The sequence below is a fragment of the Pelobates fuscus genome, chromosome 10 (genome assembly GCF_036172605.1).
Source record: "Pelobates fuscus isolate aPelFus1 chromosome 10, aPelFus1.pri, whole genome shotgun sequence".
Classification (NCBI taxonomy): Eukaryota; Metazoa; Chordata; class Amphibia; order Anura; family Pelobatidae; genus Pelobates; species Pelobates fuscus.
This window is the reverse complement of record NC_086326.1, coordinates 129,017,027-129,038,292: the sequence shown is the minus strand read 5'-3', so window position 1 is coordinate 129,038,292 and position 21,266 is coordinate 129,017,027. Positions and strand designations below refer to the sequence as shown.

General features: G+C 46.0%; 1 protein-coding gene across 3 annotated transcripts in view; it reads right to left on the bottom strand.

Moving 5' to 3' along the window:
* Window positions 1-21,266, bottom strand: part of SYT15 (synaptotagmin 15) — a 163,805-nt gene that overhangs the window by 110,011 nt on the left and 32,528 nt on the right. For 2 of the 3 annotated variants that reach the window (XM_063434660.1, XM_063434661.1), the window contains exon 2: window positions 18,432-18,636. In XM_063434660.1, the coding sequence (XP_063290730.1) occupies window positions 18,432-18,636 (205 nt within the window). The remainder of the gene's footprint in view (window positions 1-18,431; window positions 18,637-21,266) is intronic. The other variant, XM_063434662.1, reaches the window with a different exon arrangement.

Here is a 21,266-nt window from a genome sequence, read left to right as displayed (position 1 = left end):
TCTTACATAGCCAATGTTATGAAAACACTTTATCCATATGTGACAAAGAGTGGAGTTGGGAAGGAGGGATGTGTGGAATAAAGGGGAGGATTCTGGAGCCATCCGGCCAAAAATAAAATAAAATAAAATAAAATAGAATATGAAAAAATCACACAAATACATAGAAATCAAAAGTGTTAAATAAAAATAAATGATGTTTATAAAAAACAAACTAAATCAAAATCCACATTGAGTCCTAGTGGATGTAAAGTCTTTAGCCTATGGATCCAGAATCCTTCCCTTTGTCTGAGTTGGGTGGTGATATCCCCTCCCCTTGCGTCCAAATTCACCTGTTCAATAACAATCCAAGACAGGTTGGAGATTCTAAAGTCTGGGCACTTATTGCAATGTGTGGGAACTGAGTGGTTCTGGACCCCCTTCCTTATGTTGTTCAAATGCTCCAGAAAGCGTATTTTAGCTTTCCGCCCTGTTCTTCCCACATACTGTGCCCCGCAACCAAACATGAGTAAGTAGACTACATTATTGGATAGACAAGTTACACACAGTTACGCAGTGTTCAAAATTTTCATTCTAACTATAATAAAAGTAAACAAGTCAAACCCATGAGGTATGACACTCACTTGACAAAGAGAAAAATGGATGAGGGTTATAAACAACATTCCCCGATAAACAGAGACAGATATGTCTCCACATATAACCAACAATCTAAATGGAGTTTAAAAGTAAGAAATGAACCTAGACCAAATAGAGAGGAGACATCTAGACCCAATAGAGACGAGACACATCTAGAGGGAAGAACCCAAGATAGAGATTTTTTAGAGAGGGGGCAAGACCAAAGGGTCAGAAAAAAGGGTATAACCCAATACTTTGCTCCGAAGTCCCACAAGATAGACCTAACCAATCGTTTCACCCCATTAATAGATCAAGACACCCCAGGGAAAAGGAGGAGGTTAAGCCCAGGGAAGGAAACATATAAATAACACAACAGGAGAAGGAGGAAGCAATGGGTATATTTAACATTTCAAAAATAAAACTAACTGAAGAGGAATGCCTAATTTTGAAAAAAGGCATTAAATATACACCAAATATTCCTCCAGATCCATTCCAGGTTTATATAGACCTCCAGAAGTTCATTAGAAAGTTGAGTATTAAGAGATTCTTTATCAAAAAAGAACTAGAGGACCCATTAGGACAAAAAGAGGAATCCCAATATGGGACAGACGCCCTTATGAAATTTAGACCTAAGTCTACCTTTAATCCTCAAGAAAAAGGTAGTCAAATAGAGGTTTTTAACAAGATGGTTACTAAAGATCTGGAAAAACTAACTAACAAAAAAGAGTTTTGTAATAACATGACTAAAAAAGAGATGAAAACTTTGGAGGATATGAGGAAAAGGGATGACATAGTCATTAAACATTCCGACAAAGGGGGAGGCATAGTGGTTATGTCAACAGACTTTTATCTGAGAGAGGCTGATAGACTGTTGGGAGATACCACTACTTACATTAGACTTCCGAATAACCCCAATATATTTTTTAGGGGCGAACTAAAATCTTTATTAGAAAAAGCACTTAATGATAACATAATTGATACCAACATCTATAGGTTTCTTTTTCAAGAACATCCCAGAATTCCCACTTTTTACTTTCTCCCGAAAGTGCATAAGTCTAAAACCCACCCGCCCAGAAGACCGATAATAAGCGGGATTGACTCCCTTACATCCAAATTGTCCCAATTTATAGACCATTCACTACAAAAATATGCCCAAGCAGCGAAATCCTATCTAAAAGATACAAAACATCTATTACAAGAATTGGATTTGATCGAATGGAGTAAAGACTACATTTGGATTACACTGGATGTTAGTTCTTTATATTCAGTGATAGACCACAAGCAAGGATTAGAAGCTGTACGAGAGAATCTTGAGGGAGATCAGACTGTGGACCTCAAGTTTAGGTTGTTCCTACTTGAATCCATAGAGTTTATCCTGACGCATAATTTTTTTGTCTTCAATGATGATTTCTTTCTACAGATCAAGGGTACGGCTATGGGCACCAGGTTTGCCCCCAGTTACGCAAACATCTTCATGGACTGTTGGGAGCGTTCATTTATTTGGTCGGACAGTCCTTTTGGGGCAAACCTGGTGCTCTGGCGTCGGTACATTGATGACATTCTTGTTATCTGGAAAGGGTCTGATGAACAACTTGATGACTTCTTCTCATATCTAAATAACAACAAGTTTTCGCTGGTGTTTACACCGGTCTTTAATCCTACCAGTATAGATTTTTTGGATCTAACGATTTACATCGAAGATTCAAAAATAAAAACAAAAACCTTCTTCAAGCCCACAGATGTAAATAGTTTTATCCAATCGGACAGTGGGCACCACCCTAAATGGCTCTCAGGGGTTCCCAAAAGCCAATTTACGAGGCTGAGGAGGAATTGCACTGATGAGAAGTCATACACAGAACAAGCAGATCTTCTGATTAAGAAATTTGTAGAGAAGGGATATAAAAAAGATCAACTACAGATGGAGGCAGTGAAAATCAGGAACACCAGTAGGGGGGACCTTTTGACAAATAGAGTTAAATCATCAACTAATATGAAAAATCCTTTTGAGTTTTCATTCAACACACAGTTCAACTCAAAGGCTTTTCATATTAATAAGATCTTTAAAAAGCACTGGTCAATTCTCCAGCTTGATGAATTCCTGTGACGGAAATTGCCAGACATCCCTAAGGTCATATATAGAAAAGGGAGAAATCTCTCAACACACCTTATACCGAGTTTCTTTAAACCTATAAACACAACTGGAGGAAAAAACTGTAGAACAGGCTTTTATACATGTGGGCAATGTAAAGCCTGCAAACATAGACCAGGTCTTACCCATACCTTTAGAAGTACAACTACGGGAGAAGAATTTAAAATTAAGGGAAATGTAACTTGTCTATCCAATAATGTAGTCTACTTACTCATGTTTGGTTGCGGGGCACAGTATGTGGGAAGAACAGGGCGGAAAGCTAAAATACGCTTTCTGGAGCATTTGAACAACATAAGGAAGGGGGTCCAGAACCACACAGTTCCCACACATTGCAATAAGTGCCCAGACTTTAGAATCTCCAACCTGTCTTGGATTGTTATTGAACAGGTGAATTTGGACGCAAGGGGAGGGGATATCACCACCAAACTCAGACAAAGGGAAGGATTCTGGATCCATAGGCTAAAGACTTTACATCCACTAGGACTCAATGTGGATTTTGATTTACCGTATATACTCGAGTATAAGCCGAGTTTTTCAGCCCATTTTTTGGGCTGAAAAACCCCAACTCGGCTTATACTCGAGTCACTGTCTGTATTATGGCAATTTGCATTGCCATAATACAGACCGGGGGAGAGGGGTGCTGGCAGAGCTGTACTTACCTGTCCTGCAGCTCCTGTCAGCTCTCTCCTCCTCCGCGCCGTCCGTTCAGCACCTCGGTCAGCTCCCAGTGTAAGTCTCGCGAGAGCCGCGGCTCTCGCGAGACTTACACTGGGAGCTGACAGAGGGAGCTGCACAGACCGCGCGGAGGAGGAGAGAGCTGACAGGAGCTGCAGAACAGGTAAGTTACAGCTCTGCCAGCACCCCTCTCCCCCCACTGAACTGCCAATGACACTGGACCACCAGGGAAGGAGCCCCCCTCCCTGCCATATATCAAGCAGGGAGGGGGGACGAAAAAAAATAAATATATAAATAAAATAAAAAAAAATAATAATAAAAAAAAAAATTAATAACAAAAAAAAGGGGGATAAGGACCACTATGGGAGGGAGGGGGGTATAAGGACCACTATGGGAGGGAGGGGGGGGGGTAAGGACCACTATTGGAGGGAGGGGGGTATAAGGACCACTATGGGAGGGAGGGGGGTATAAGGACCACTATGGGAGGGAGGGGGGGTATAAGGACCACTATGGGAGGGAGGGGGGGTATAAGGACCACTATGGGAGGGGGTGGGATAAGGACCACTATGGGAGGGAGGGGGGTATAAGGACCACTATGGGAGGGAGGGGGGTATAAGGACCACTATGGGAGGGAGGGGGGGGGGGTAAGGACCACTATTGGAGGGAGGGGGGTATAAGGACCACTATGGGAGGGAGGGGGGTATAAGGACCACTATGGGAGGGAGGGGGGGTATAAGGACCACTATGGGAGGGAGGGGGGGTATAAGGACCACTATGGGAGGGGGTGGGATAAGGACCACTATGGGAGGGAGGGGGGTATAAGGACCACTATGGGAGGGAGGGGGGTATAAGGACCACTATGGGAGGGAGGGGGGGGGGTATATGGACCACTATGGGAGGTATGGGGGGGGATAAGGAACATTATGGGAGGGAGAAGGGGGATAAGGGCCACTATGAGAGGGAAGGGGTGGGATAAGGACCACTATGGGAGGGGAGGGGGAAGTAAGGACCACTAGGGGAGGGTAAGGACCACTAGGGGAGGGGAGGGTAAGGACCACTAGGGGAGGGGTGAGTCAGGACCACTGGGGGGGGGGGTGAAGGAACACGGGGGTGGGGAGGTAAGGACCACTGAGGGAGGAGGAGGGGAAGTCAGGACATATGGGGGGGGAGGGGGCAGCAAAAAATTTTTTGCCTACGGCGGCAAATATCCTTGCACCGGCCCTGCACACACTGCATTCACACACTGCATTCATGCACACACACACTGCATTCATGCACACACACACTGCACTCATACACACACGCTGCACTCATACACACACGCTGCACTCATACACACACGCTGCACTCATACACACACACATACGCACACACTGCATTCATTATACACACACTGTAAATAAATATTCAATTAATATATATTTTTTTAGGATCTAATTTTATTTAGAAATTTACCAGTAGCTGCTGCATTTCCCACCCTAGTCTTATACTCGAGTCAATAAGTTTTCCCAGTTTTTTTGGATAAAATTAGGGGCCTCGGCTTATATTCGGGTCGGCTTATACTCGAGTATATACGGTAGTTTGTTTTTTATAAACATCATTTATTTTTATTTAACACTTTTGATTTCTATGTATTTGTGTGATTTTTTCATATTCTATTTTATTTTATTTTATTTTATTTTTGGCCGGATGGCTCCAGAATCCTCCCCTTTATTCCACACATCCCTCCTTCCCAACTCCACTCTTTGTCACATATGGATAAAGTGTTTTCATAACATTGGCTATGTAAGATATGTTTGGATTTTTATAACATTGGTTATGTAAGATATGTCTGGATTTGTGTGTTTTTAATACACAGTAAAGGGCTGATAGATAGCTAGGAAGGTCCTGTTAGACCTATAAGTGTAATGGCGTTTTATTTTGACTTGATCTGTATTGTATTCATTTTGGTGTCCTATGATATATTGGATATCTAATATGTCTTTATTTTTGTTTTATTTCTTTATCTTGTTTCCTCGTATGTTTTTTTTTTCCAATGCCGTTGACGATCGGACGAAGTGGAACGCACGTGCGTTCCAGTGACACACATCCGCTCAGTCCAGGGTGACGCGGGTATTTCCGGGTCTGTGGAACGCACGTGCGTTCCACGAATGAGAGCCGGAACTCCATATATGGAGCGTATGAACGTATTGACAATCAGCTGTTCGAAATTGAGAATTTAGATCAAAATGTCGGCGGGAAGATTTAAAAGGGATTGGAAGCCCCAGAAGGATTGAAGCACTCCACTACTCCTGAGGTAGTCCGGCGAACCGGACGAAATGCGTAGAGACTGATAGTGATTGCTATTTGCTATCTTATTATTTTACTATTGTGTACTGCCTGCCTGAAATTTCAACAAGGACGTTCTGCTCCACTTTTGATGGGAGGAAAAGACTTGTTCTGATGGGCCTTTTTACAAGTGTTACACTGTAAGTGCAACCATTAAAGCTGTGATTTTATTTACATAACGTTACACTATGTCGATTTTTATTATTCTTTACATGTCCAAACTACTACTCTGACCCTGAGGGACTTAAGAATACTCATCTATTTGATGTGCCTGAAAACCACATATATCTCGTGAGTGTGACATAAACATAAGGGGCATCCGTGTGTTTTACATTAATCCCCTATGAGCGTTTTCTTTTATTTTTTATATGTTTAGGTATATTCTACCAAGTCTCTACATTTTCCTGTCACAGCACTCTGATTGGTTGACTTGAAATTCAGCCAATCAAAGTGCTCTGTGTCATTTACACAACGTGGGAAAGTTCTTTGGAATTTTCCCATGCTGTGTAATTTGACTCATAACTCTCTGATTGGTTGTCTGATAGCAACCAGAGTGTTGTTATGAGTCAAATTACACAGCAAGGGGACACTAGGGTTTTTATTTTTTAACTAGACATGCCCCTACTCGCGGCATATCGAGTAGAGGCACAATTTATTAATACACAGTAATCTTTACTCAGTATTAGTAAATTTGGCTGAAAGACCAATTTAGGTCTTTCAGCCTTTTGGTACATAGCTCCCTGATACCATGGGAATTAGGGAGTTATCCACTAAGCGGATGCAAGATGCAGCCATGGCACGAATAGGATCAGAGTTTCATTCATTCAAATGAAATTCTGATACGAACAAAGTCCCGAAATGCGTCCTAACATGAATGAACAAACTGTTGTTATTCTGTTAGGACGAAAATTGGTAGTTTCGCCGGCGTTCTGTCTAAGCAACAGGACGTTCGGGAATACTGACAGTAAGCATCGCAAGATCACGAATCAAAGGTGAGAATTGTGGGAAAATTGCTTTGATCACTGGAAACTAAGCACACTTTGCTCCTCCGCTAGTCAGATGGTCAGGCATAGGAAACCTCTATAAGACAAAGTAGTCCCTACTTTGTCTTATGTTTTAAAGAAAACTAAAGCAGACAGGAAGAAATGAAGAACAGATCATGAGAGAGAAAGAGAAGTGGAAACGATGAAAGAAAGGTAAGTTCGGCATGACAGTGCCGCTTTAATAGAATTTAACAATTTGGTTTGATGCACTGTGCGTCCCCCAAAATTTCTACCCACGGATTCACTGAAACTTGACCAAAAACTCAACTTTACAATAACCCTTAATGCACTATTAGGTGGAGACGCCCAGGTTAGCTATGAAACTAGTTTTGAACTGACCTCATCATGTCCTTGTTGCTGAGGAACATTAATTCCCAAGTTAGGAATCATTAGTTTTATTCACTAAAGTGAGAATTGTAAGTCAATTTAAAATTTAAGGTCAAAATAGCTGAGCTTGAAAAAATCCCTTAACTCAGCTATGCTTTCAGCTTTGCTACTCTGGCCTTAATGCAGCACTGTCCCTTCACCTCCCCATGAAAAATGAGTATTTCATGAAGATCGAATCTTTCTGAAATACAAATTTTGACAGTGCAGGAAGTTCACTGAAATTCCAACCCGGTCAAGAGATATACAGAAACAAAGTAAGGACTACATTGATTCTGTATATTTTCTCCGCCTGACTTTCTTAGACACTGGTCACAGCTACAGTGTCAATCCCGACAGCCGTCACCAGTGATATCTGCAGGGAATTGGCTCTGTGTATGAAGGATCCCGCATAGATCCTTACAGACCTTAATGCTGTACTCTCATGCATGCGAGTACAGCAGTGATGTCGGCTCCTGGTGCCAAAGCGCTAGGAGTTGAAGAGGTCCTGCCAGAGGAAGGAAATGAGGAAGGTTACATTTCCCTGTGACATTGCAATATGTACTGGTACCCACATGTCCTAAGTGACCTATACAGACGCATAGAGCTTTCATTGAGAGCCTGTACACTAGCTTCACGTATGCTCGATTGTACATATAGAAACTTTATTTATGGAAAAATAGAAGTGAAGCTACTTTGCAATCAAGTAGTAGACAGCCCATTGTTACAATAGGTTTGCAGAAAAAAAGTCCTATTATCCATGTTGCGCAATGCAATACTATGAGGTATTTTCTCCCTTCGAAAACAATAGGTGGACTAGATTTCAATTAGATAAATCAATAAATACCTCGTCCCCGAGACAGCTAATGTTTTGCAGAAATATCACATTTAAAAGCTCTCCAAATTACTGAACTTTAAAGAATCATAGAATGTATTGTGGGCAATATCACTGCATACACTTATCCAATTAACAATGTCTGGAGATAATTGGTACAGGATGCCAGAGCCATGTGGTTTGTGTCTGCAGCGGTTGAAGTGGTTATGTTCAATTAAATAGCCAGATGTTGGCCAATAAAAAAAGTATACCAAGACCATTTTATATTCCCTTTTATTATTATTCATACTTTGAGGAATTGAAATTTTTATTTTTGTATTTTTTTTAAAATTATGTTTTAAATCCTTGCATATCGGATTTATTCAACACACCCAATCAATATGCAAAATATTATAAGCTATAACACAATGCAGCTTAAACAGTGAGCAGGGTTGCAATATCCACAATGTTTTTCCATACACATGTTAAAGGACCACTATAGTGCCAGGAAAACATACTCATTTTCCTGGCTCTATAGGGTCCTTGGGTCCCCCTCACCCTCTGGGCCCCCCTCCCGCCGGGCTCTAGGGGGAGGAAGGGGTTAATCCCTTACCTTTTCTTCAGCGCCGGGGACTCTCCTCCTGCTTTCCCGCCATTGGCTGAATGCACATATGCGGCACGAGCCGCACGCGCATTCAGCCAGTTTCATAGGAAAGCATTCTCAATGCTTTCCTATGGACGCTGGTGTCTTCTCACTGTGAAAATCACGGTGAGAAGCGCGGAAGCGCCTCTAGCGGCTGTCAATGAGACAGCCACTAGAGGCTGGATTAACCCATTTATAAACATAGCAGTTTCTCTGAAACTGCTATGTTTACTGCAAAAAGGGTTAAACCTAGCTGGACCTGGCACCCAGACCACTTCATTAAGCTGAAGTGGTCTGGGTGCCTATAGTGGTCCTTTAATGTTACATGGTGTGGCGAAACCAACTTCGCCACTGTGAACTGGAGAAGCCTGGTTGCTCGCCTGCTGCCTTTAGATTATGGACCGGCAGCTAAAGGGTTAATTTTGCTGTGCAGAAGGATTTATTTCTCCCTTTCTGCACAGCAGTTCGGTAGATTCCATCTACCCAACAAACAGCCGTTTACTAACCTCCCCAGAGCCGTGGGAAGCCGGCCAGCGTTGTTAATGGGCCACCCAGAAGCTGGAGTGTGCCTCCAATTTACCTCCCTGAAGCTGCGGTTAACCGCAGCTTAATTGAATGTTACTGGGTGGCCGCTGTTACACTTAGCGGCCGCTAGGTGGCGGTGTTCTGGAACTCCCCGGGCAGCCAGCGCTTTTCTGCCCGGCTTTCATGCACCAAAATAGGACACTTTTACGTGCAGGCACCGCTGAACCTCCAGCCCCTGGTTCTAATTCGTTTGGATTTGGTGAATGCAGGGAAATTCTGTATTTTATGTTTTATGTGAATGTTTTAACCCAGATAGCAATGCCATGGAGCCTGTTCGTATAATTAAAGACTTTGGCTCCATGGCAATTAAACTGTATTCGGGTGGTCTGGGTGCCATTCACCTAATAATGTGCACTCAGACCTGAGCTATCTGGGGATATGTTACATGTCTGTGTTTTATGTATAAAATGTGTCTTTATGTATTTTAAAGTGATAGTCTGTTTTGTGTCCCCACGTGTATAATGGAGTTTTGCCTTCGTCCTAGGAGATAATTGAATTACTTCTCTAATTATCTCCAGGACAGAGAGGAGGAAGCCAGGATGCATTGTGGGAAAGTATTGTGGCTGTATGTACTAAAGTTATACATGTCTGTCTGCTGTTTCAGCCTTCCATTTGGTCCCTTAGGGGAGTGTCCACCAAGTGGGAGACCTGCATAAATACTGGGCAGGCAGCCCTCAGTAAACCAGATTCTGCTTGACCCTCAAACCGATGTGTCGTCTCGTTTTTGGGGGAATTGGATTGTATGCTGACTGCCAGGAGTGTAAGCGGATTGTATGCTTTTCCTGTTCGGCTGATTCCAGAATTCGTACAGTTTGCAGTTCAGGAGATTGGTGCTTGCAGTAGCTGCTGGTCTAGGAAAAAGGGGATTATCGCCTAGACGATTTTTATCCCTTTTTGAGCAAAACGGTCCGTTACAATTGGTGGCAGCAGTGGGATCGTTCCTACAACCAGAAGGACAGCTTCAGGTAACACCATCCCCTGGATTTACAAAGTGAGGGCAACGCCAGTACCTGTACAGCGCCCCTATCTACAAAGGAACCAACGTCGGCAGAGCAAGCATGGCGTCTGACTACACTCAGGATGAGTTTGACAGAGAGGTTGCCATGCGGCTGGCTTACTTTGGCCCCAACCCAGAGGAGAAATACGTACAGTTCGTGAGAAAGTTGGCAGTATCGTCCGCCCTCCCCAGCTGCAGAGTGCGTTCCGGAGAGCCGGAGGTGCCGGCCTTCTGCCCCAGCAGCAATGTGTGTCCCAGGGAGCCGAAGGTGCAGTCCTTCCTCCCCAGCGACAGTGTGTAACCCAGGGAGCTGATGGTGTCGTCCGCCCTCCCCAGCGGCAGTGTGTGTCCCAGGGAGCAGAAGGTGCTGTCCTTCCTCCCCAGCGGCAGTGTGTACCCCAGGGAGCTGATGGTGTCATCCGTCCTCCCCAGCGGCAGTGTGTACCCCAGGGAGCTGATGGTGTCGTCCGTCCTCTCCAGTGGCAGTGTGTGTCCCAGGGAGCAGAAGGTGCCGTCCTTCCTCCCCAGCGACAGAGTGTATTACAGGGAGCTGAAGGTGCCGTCCTTCCTCCCCAGCAGCAGTGTGTAACCCAGAGAGCAGAAGGTGCCGTCCTTCCTCCCCAGCGGCAGTGTGTATCCCAGGGAGCTGATGGTGTCGTCCGTCCTCCCCAGCGGCAGTGTGTAACCCAGGGAGCAGAAGGTGCCGTCCTTCCTCCCCAGCGGCAGTGTGTACCCCAGGGAGCTGATGGTGTCGTCCATCCTCTCCAGTGGCAGTGTGTGTCCCAGGGAGCAGAAGGTGCCGTCCTTCCTCCCCAGCGACAGAGTGTATTACAGGGAGCTGAAGGTGCCGTCCTTCCTCCCCAGCAGCAGTGTGTAACCCAGAGAGCAGAAGGTGCCGTCCTTCCTCCCCAGCGGCAGTGTGTATCCCAGGGAGCTGATGGTGTCGTCCGTCCTCCCCAGCGGCAGTGTGTAACCCAGGGAGCAGAAGGTGCCGTCCTTCCTCCCCAGCGGCAGTGTGTAACCCAGGGAGCTGATGGTGTCGTCCGTCCTCCCCAGCGGCAGTGTGTATCCCAGGGAGCTGAAGGTGCCGTCCTTCCTCCCCAGCGGCAGTGTACACCCCAGGGAGCTGAAGGTGCCGTCCTTCCTCCCCAGCGACTGAGTGTCCTGCAGGGAACAGAGACCGTTAGTCTCGCACCCCAGCAGCAGGACAAGAGAATGAAAGGGGAGACAGCTGGTCCCCCTTTCCACCAGCAGAGAGAGTGCCAGGGAGAGGAGCCTGCTAACCCCTCTCCCCAGCGGCAGTTTACTGTCCAGAGAGAGGAGCTTGTTACACCGTCTCTCCAGCGGCAGCCTAACCCATCAAGGGGAGATGTTAAGCCCCACAACTGTGCAGATGGGACCGTAGTCTCTGCACTTACAGCACAAGGGGTAGGGACAGTCGGTCCTGTCCCCTAACCACAGAGCGATGTATCCAAAGGGGAGACAGTCGGTCTCCCCCTCCGGCAGCCGAGCTATGCACCTAAAGGGGAGACAGTCAGTCTCCAGCAACCAGGCTCCAACCAGACTACTCCCGTGGTAGTGCTGGCACCAGGACAGAGTACCGCTGGTCTCTGCCCCCTCAGCAACCCACCCAGGCAGCCTACCAGTCCCCCACACAGCCGTGGTGAGGCACCTGGACATGGACAAGATTCTCCTCTACCCAGGTGTAGTAATCGTTTATTGTGGGTGGGCTGTACTGCTGTTTCTGTATTGTGGGTGGGCTGCTGAACTAACAAGGGCACTGACCGGCAGGAGGTCAGGTACCCTGTTAGTCTAATTGGTAGAGGGGAGAATTGTGGCGAAACCAACTTCGCCACTGTGAACTGGAGAAGCCTGGTTGCTCGCCTGCTGCCTTTAGATTATGGACCGGCAGCTAAAGGGTTAATTTTGCTGTGCAGAAGGATTTATTTCTCCCTTTCTGCACAGCAGTTCGGTAGATTCCATCTACCGAACAAACAGCCGTTTACAAACCTCCCCAGAGCCGTGGGAAGCCGTCCGGCGTTGTTAATGGGCCACCCAGAAGCTGGAGTGTGCCTCCAATTTACCTCCCTGAAGCTGCGGTTAACCGCAGCTTAATTGAATGTTACTGGGTGGCCGCTGTTACACTTAGCGGCCGCTAGGTGGCGGTGTTCTGGAACTCCCCGGGCAGCCAGCGCTTTTCTGCCCGGCTTTCATGCACCAAAATCGGACACTTTTACGTGCAGGCACCGCTGAACCTCCAGCCCCTGGTTCTAATTCGTATGGATTTGGTGAATGCAGGGAAATTCTGTATTTTATGTTTTATGTGAATGTTTTAACCCAGATAGCAATGCCATGGAGCCTGTTCGTATAATTAAAGACTTTGGCTCCATGGCAATTAAACTGTATTCGGGTGGTCTGGGTGCCATTCACCTAATAATGTGCACTCAGACCTGAGCTATCTGGGGATATGTTACATGTCTGTGTTTTATGTATAAAATGTGTCTTTATGTATTTTAAAGTGATAGTCTGTTTTGTGTCCCCACGTGTATAATGGAGTTCTGCCTTTGTCCTAGGAGATAATTGAATTACTTCTCTAATTATCTCCAGGACAGAGAGGAGGAAGCCAGGATGCATTGTGGGAAAGTATTGTGGCTGTATGTACTAAAGTGATACATGTCTGTCTGCTGTTTCAGTCTTCCATTTGGTCCCTTAGGGGAGTGTCCACCAAGTGGGAGACCTGCATAAATACTGGGCAGGCAGCCCTCAGTAAACCAGATTCTGCTTGACCCTCAAACCGATGTGTCGTCTCGTTTTTGGGGGAATTGGATTGTATGCTGACTGCCAGGAGTGTAAGCGGATTGTATGCTTTTCCTGTTCGGCTGATTCCAGAATTCGTACAGTTTGCAGTTCGGGAGATTGGTGCTTGCAGTAGCTGCTGGTCTAGGAAAAAGGGGATTATCGCCTAAACGATTTTTATCCCTTTTTGAGCAAAACGGTCCGTTACACATGGGCATGGGGTACATACAGGAGAGTGGTTGTTCATCCTTTTAGAGGACAGGGGTGCTCCCTGGAGGGAGATGCTATCAGGGAGTATCACCATGAAGTAATGTACAGCCATCTGCCTTGTCTTTTCATGGCAGTGCCTGAAATGCTGTGGAAGTGGAGGGGGCAGGAACTCCTCCAAAGAGACTGGGCAGTGAGATCTGCATGCCACAGAAGGCCAGAGTTTGAAAGGTACACAACAGCCTTGGGGAGGGGGGGATTAGAAAGACATATGGTAGGGGCGGACTGACCAGCCATGCAGTGGCTGGAGAGATTAGCGATCTACCCAGTCAGAAAACCCCTGCAATCTCTTGCTGTAAGTGACCTCCTCCCCTTGCCTTCTCAGTGACACATGGCAGAGATTCTGCTCTCTCTGTGCCAAGTCTCCATGATTCCCTGTGCGGTGCTCTGTGTGAGGAGGCTAGGTCTGGGAAGTGACATCACTTCTTGTGCTCTCCTCTCTTGCAGAGTGCAGATTTGCAGCAGCCGGGTAGGCAGCACACACCAGGTATGTTCCTATTTTAAAAGTAAAATAGGAGGTGTAGTGACATGGGATGGGCAGTGGCACAGGCAGTATGAGTTATATGGGACTCCTATCCCCAACCTGAACCCACCATAGTCCCTTTACCCACCGAGCACCTCTATATCCCCTACACCCACGTTAGCACGCAATCCCTCCCCTGCACCCACTACAGACCCTATGACCCCTGTACAACTATCTTCCCTGCACCAACAGCCCTTATCCCTTCCTGCACCAAAAACAACATATATTTATCTTTGCACCCACTACATTCACTACCCCTTGCAACCACCACAGATCCTGTACCCCTGTCTGGTTGCACCCAATCCCTCCGTGCACCCACTACAGCACCCAATCCCTCTGTGCACCCACTACAGCCCTTTATGCCTACCTTGCACCCAGTACAGATTCCATTCCTCCCTGCTCCAGCTAATGCCCCTATCTCCCCTGCATCCACTACAGCCCTTATCCCTCATGCACTCGCTACAGCTCTTACCCCTCATGCACTCGCTATAGCCCCTGTCCCTCATGCACTCTCTACAGCCCTTATCCCTCATGCACCCGCTACAGCTCTTACCCCTCATGCACTCGCTATAGCCCCTATCCCTCATGCACTCTCTACAGCCCTTATCCCCCTATGCACTCACTACAGTCCCACTGCACCTTCTACAGCCTCTATTCACACATTAAATGACTATTGTCCTTCCCTTGCAATGCTTCCTCCCAAGAGCTGCCATACAAATGGTAATGGTCACTCTCCCAGGACCTTGTCAGCCAGTATCTGCTCCCTACCTGGTATCCGATAGGTATATTACTATATTAGTACAAACTATACACCTGAACACTATAACAACAATGGTAATTGTAATATTACTGTCAAAATCATTTGCTTATGTTCCAGTAAGATGTGTAACTATCCCAATTCAGAAATGTCCCACGTTTTACATGTTCATTTATCTGTAGCATAAAAACCAGAGTTGAAGCAAAGGTGGTACATGAGTTGAGTTTGGACGATAAGGTATGTTTTGCATTACTTTGCTGTTAAAAGTTACTCCAGGTTGTTGAAAGGGATTACCTAGTACAGCTTTTAAAAACAAGGCCAACCTAGAACACTGGCGGATCCAGTGTCTTATCGCGGGAGGGGCACTCATAGATTATTTTAAGAAACAATTCAGGCACAATAACCACTACAGCTCTTTGTGGGGTGTGTAAAGGGGTGCAGTGGGAGCACTGTGTGTAGGAGGGGCAGTGTGAGGGGTGTAGTGTGTGCATTGGAGGGCAGTGTGTATATGTGGGTAGCAGTGGAAACACTGTGTGTATGGGGCCAGTGTGTGTATGAAGGTGTAGTGGGGGCAGTGTGTGTATGGGAGTGCAGTTGGGGAAGTGTGTGTATGGGGGTGCAGTGTTTGTGTGTGGGAGCACTGTGTGTATGTGGGTGCAGTGTGTGTGTGGGGAGGGAGATGTGTGTGGGGGTGCAGTGCTTGTGTGGGGGTGCACTGTGTGTATGGGGGTGTAGTGTATGTGTGTGGGGGAGAAGTGTGTGAGGGTGTAATGTTTGTGTGGGGGAGCACAGTGTGTGTGGGGGTGCAGTGTTTATATGGGGAGCACTGTATGTATAGGGGAGAAGTGTGTGTGTGGGGGTGCAGTGTGTGTGGGGTGCAGTGTTTTTATGGGGAGAAGTGTGTGTGTGGGGTTGCAGTGTGTGTGGAGGAGAAGTGTGTGTGTGGGGGTGCAGTGTGTGTGTATGGGGGGCTGTGGGGGCAGTGTGTTGGGTGGGGCAGTGTGTATGCGGGGCTGTGGGGGCAGTGTGTATGGGGCTGTGGGGGCAGTGTGTTTGGTGGGGCAGTGTGTATGGGGGGCTGTGGGGGCAGTGTGTTTGGTGGGGCAGTGTGTATGGGGGCTGTGGGGGCAGTGTGTTTGATGGGGCAGTGTGTATGGGGGGCTGTGGGGGCAGTGTGTTTGGTGGGGCAGTGTGTATGGGGGGCTGTGGGGGCAGTGTGTTTGGTGGGGCAGTGTGTGTGGTGAGGCAGTGTGTATGGGGGCTATGTAAAACAATTTTTTTTTTTAAATTAATAAATTATTTATAATCCCCCCTACCTTCCTACCTTTGCCCAGCGGGAGGGGGAGGGTGGGGGGGATTTGCTTGGAATCCCTGGTGGTCTGGTGGAATCCCTGGTGTTCAAGTGGGGAGTGAACTCTAACCTTCACCTCCTGAGGCTAGAGTTCACTCTCACAAGAATGGAGCATTGCCGGGCCTCCTCTCTCCGTGTATGGTGCCCAGTAATATGCCTGCGGACCGGTGAGGGAGATCTCTGATCTCCCCTCCGGTCCGTGAAGGCACATAACAGGGCCGGCGCTTGGACAGCAGGAGAGAGCATCGGCTCTCGGGGGGGGGGGGGGGGGTCAATTGCACCGTTGCCCCCCCCCTGGATCCACCACTGACCTAGAATATACTACGGTTTCCTATCCAGGCTATAATGGAGTAATTACCAAAGAAAGTTACCTGCGCTCTTCCTAAATCCCTATGCATATTTAAACAAATATAGGTTATTTCGTTTCTCCAGTGGCCATGAAAGACTTCAGCCCACCTGCCACGTGGGCACCTGCCTCTCAGGTGCGTCCTAGACTAACCTTTCACCTTGCTTCCTTGAGCTTCTTGCAAAGATATCTCTAATGAGACAGAAAGGGTATTTTCTTATATACACCCCTAGCCCTACCCCTATTAACCCCTAATACAGAACATATGGGATGGGCGGCAGCATTGTAACATAGCTGTGTGACTCAAACTCCCATCACTCCTGGGCAGCAGCAATGACCATAGTACACATCAGCCCCAATACATACAGTAAAAACCAAAGAATAAAGTTACCTGCGTAACCTTTGGCAGGAGCTCAAGGTTTGCCTTGACGTTGGCAGGTGGGCATTCCCTCCAATGGCCATTGGAGTAACTAAATAACCTCCATTTGTTTAAACATGCATAGGGATTTGGGAAGAGCGCATGTTGCTTTGGGTTTTACTGTATGTATTGGGGCTGCCGCCCAGGAGTGATGGGGGTTTGAGCGCAGAACTTGTTTGTCTTTTTGTATTTATAATGGAGTAATACTATTCAGTAGAAAGGCAGAGCACTAGATCTGCAATTTACTCCTTAAACTTTGTCTCTAAACTAAGAACAGCTTCTTTAACTATGTTATGCCCAAGGCATGCAATGTCGATGTCTTATAGCTTCCGTTGGCTTTTGCCAATGTGCCTCAGGCTTATTCTTCCTACACTTCAACCAGCATCATATAACATTCAGCAGACTAAAGAGTGACCAACATAGCACTGAAACAAAATGAAACAAAAGTACAATTAATTACCGTATCTTAAAAAAATAAAATCAATATTTTCCAATTTAGGTGCTAAGTTGAATGTGAAAAGGTAAACATCACTGTATATGTTTCTGTTAACCCTTATGGTCAACAGACATTCCTTGGGTCATGATAATCTGGCATGTGTAGATACATTGTCAATGTGGAATGTTGTGATTATTAATCATTGACAGCTCTATACACATTCACAGTCAGTCAACAAGAATGTAGCCTAGGGCAGTGGGTCTTAACCTCAGGAGCAAAAACTGGGTCTGCCAAGCTATTTCAGTCAGTCCCCAATGCCAATGGTGGGACAGCAGACTCCATGGAAATGCCTACAATAAAGTGTTTTCCTCAGGGTGGTGGACAGCCTTCTGGCATAGAGACGAATGACATTGTTTTGTAGAATACATGTGTATGTGGTTTGGTGGGATACAGGGGTAAAAACATGTAACCTTAATTTAGTGGAATTATTATCTATTTGGTGGAATTATGATCTATTAAACATAGCCCATCAGGGAAATTTGTAAAATTAAAACACACATTTCACTTAATTTCATGTTATTTATTACATCTCTTCACTAATCTAACCTCATGTCAAGCAGATTCACGGGAGTATATTATATGACTAAATTCTAGACTCGCACAAGGAAAAAAATGTGATTCGGCTAAATTGATTGGTCAAAAAAAATAAAATAATAATCGATGTGGCGTTTCAAATCATCTGAATTATTTTGTCAGAAACAATTTCAAGGACAAAATTCAAATGAATATTCCCACACAAGTCTCGAGCGAGAGGTGAAACTAGACCGTTGGAGCGCTCTGACTGGCTGCCTTACAAGCCAACAAATCAGATATATAAAGGCTTTTCCCATCTTAATGACGAAATAGGCGGGCGTGAGCAGGGAGCAATCAGACGCTTCCTTTTCTGGGAAAAGGCAGTGTTTACAGTGCTAACACTGCAAAGACAGGCTATAGACACCGGAACCACTACTTTAACTTGTATTGGTTCTAGTTATTATAGTGTCCCTTTAAATTATATTTTATAACATAAACATTGCATAAATACATCATTTTGATGACAGTTTTCCACTAATGTATAAGGTGAAATAAATCTTAGCTCTTGAATCTCATATTTGGTGTTTTTCTGTTACGACATTCACCCTAAACATCCATTGGCCATTAAATGCTGCCTATGAGAAGCTGGTGATCATCGTACTTAGCAACTTTGTTTTCTAATTTACAGTTTTTCACTGCCATATTTTTGCATAAGAGTGAACAAATGATTACATTTCAGTAAGGGCACTTCTTACCCGTTATCTTTGTTGTGGCCCACCGATGATGTCATCATCTGATCCGCAGTAATGGTATCTGTGTGTGTGGGCGTGGCCACGTTGTGAAGCTCTTCGTATGGTGGACCAATACAGACTTTTTTCCACAAGATGTAGATACAAACGCCAACCAGGAGCAGGAAAAGGACACCTCCAATCACACCACCGGCCACTGCAACCACCTGCACTAATTGCACAAAAACACAGAGAGAAGCACACTATTACAATGATCCAATGACTCCAGTCATTTGACTCTAAGACCACATTATTGTTGAAAACTTCACATGCAGAGATACATTCTTGGGTGTCAGTTTCACAAGCAACATTGCTTCTCTCATTACCACACACACAATCAAACACAGGTGCAAAAAAATCCATAGCCAATCTCTGTAAACAAACAGCGGCACTAGCATAGGTCGTACGGAAAATTTCAGTGACTTTTGCCAAGTCAGTTTGGGAAATTTGTGCCCTAGACAGGGCCAGATTAAGAGCCCAGAGGGCCTGGAGCTGACAATTATGATGGGCCTAATTACAGAATCTTATCGACCAAAAACACTAAAACAGTCATACCTCCCAAGCGTCATGTTTCTGATGGAGATGGCGTTGGAGAGAAACTCAAAGGATGCAGCTATATGAAAACACATACTCTATGCTAATCTCTCTCTAATTTATGCTTTCATCTTTCAAGTAAATCCAGAACCCCTAACAGCAGTGTCCAGTGAAGCAGGAAGTCAAAGGGAAGGGTAAAAGGGTGTGCCACTGACGCAAATCACGTGACCAGACCTGCCAAAAGGGGTGAACATGCCCAAAAAGGGGGCATGTCTGTCCAAAGAATTGGAAGGCCAGCCTGGCATGAATGCTGTCCAACTAAGGGCATACTATGCAGGCAGCACCCAGAGCTTGACATAAATGCATCAAATGATGCGCCTACCCCACGCTTTCTAAGGACTGTCCCCTAGCACTCACATGTCCACTTGTCTCCTTATCATCTTACTAGCAGACAGACGTTCCTGGTATATAGTCTGGGACAGAGTAAAGGTGTATATAGTGATTGTAGAAGAAAGAGGACATGTCACAGTGTTAGAGAAACCAAAGTCTGCATTACCCAATTACCTAATTTTATTGTCAGCCAGTCCACACAAGTTTTGTTGCCATACATCCCTCTTAAACAAACTTAAAGGGACACTATAGTCACCAGAACAACTACAGATTATTGTATTTGTAGAATCATTCCCTTTAGGCTTTTTGCAGTAAATAATGTCTTTTCAGAGAAAATAACTCCACTGGCCACTCCTTAGATGGCGGCTAGAGGTGCTTCCTGGGGCAGTACTGCCTAGTGTGCAGCACTGCCATTCAGTGTCTCCACCCTCTGCATGCAGACACTGAACTTTCCTCATAGAGATGCATTGATTCAATTTATCTTCATGAGGAGATGCTGATTGGCCAGGGCTATGTTTGACCTTTGCTGGCTCTGCCCCTGATCTGCCTAGTTGACAGTCTCAGCCAATCCTACAGGGAAGCATTGCAATTTGCTCAGACCACCACTTCTGATGATGTCAGCAGACAGAGTCAGTTCAGAGGCAGAGCCAGCAGCTGCAGACTACAGAATACAAGTAAGATTTTACTATATTTAGGGAGGCAAGAAGGGGAAAGGGGGGCTAGATGGTGGTTTTTACATTATAGGGTCAGAAATACATGATTGTGTTCCTGACCCTATAATGTTCCTTTAAGCAAGAGTATGTGAAGAGTAGTTAGGGTTTCCACCTTTCTTGGAAAAAAAATACCAGCCTTAATCATTTGTATAATTAATTAGTTATGCGTGACATCACATGATGTAAATCACAAGGAGTGAAAATTCTGTAAAATCACCAACAAACTACTCACAGTTTGATTCTGCTGTATAGAGGAATTGCTCCCAGTGTCTCCCTGTCTCCCAGTCTCGCAAGTCACCCAGTGTCTCAGTGCCCCTATGTATCACAGTGTCAGTGTCCCCGTGTAGCCCAGTCCCCTAGTCTCCCAGTGTCTGTGTCCCCATTTCTCTCATTGTCCCCATGTCTCAGTGTGTCACTAGGATACTAGGGGACACAGTGAGACATGGGGACACATGTGAATACAGACATGGGGACAGAGACATGGGGACACAGAGACATGGGGACACTGAAACATTTGGGGAAATTAAGACACTAGGGACACTGAGAGACATGGGAACACAGACAGTGGGAGACTAGGGGACACTGGGAGACTAGGGGATACTGAGACACTATGGACACTGGCTGGGAGACAGACACTTGGGGACACTAGGAGACATGGGGACACTTGTGGACATAGACATGGGAGACATTGGGACACTGGAAGACATGTGGACACTGAGAGACATGGGGACACAGACACTAGGAGACTTGTGGACACTGGGAGACATGGGGACACTGATGACACTGGCTGGGAGACATGGGGACACTGGGAGACATATGGACTCTGAGTCAATAGGGACACAGAGATATGGGGACACAGACACTGGGAGACTAGGGGAAACTGAGAGCCATGGGGACACTGGCAGGGGGACATGGGGACACTGTGTCCCTAGAATCTCCGTGTCCCAATGTCTCAGCTTCTCCCAATGTCCCTATGTCTCACACTGTCCCCATGTGTCTCAGCGTCCCCATGTCTCACAGTGCCCCCTAGTGTCTCAGTGTCACTGTGTTGTCCAGTGTCCCCAAGTATCTCAGTGTCCCCAGGTCTCCCAGTGTCCCCTAGTGTATGTGTCCCCATGTGTCCTCTAGTGTCTCAGTGTCCCCATGTCTCCCTGCAGCCTTTCAC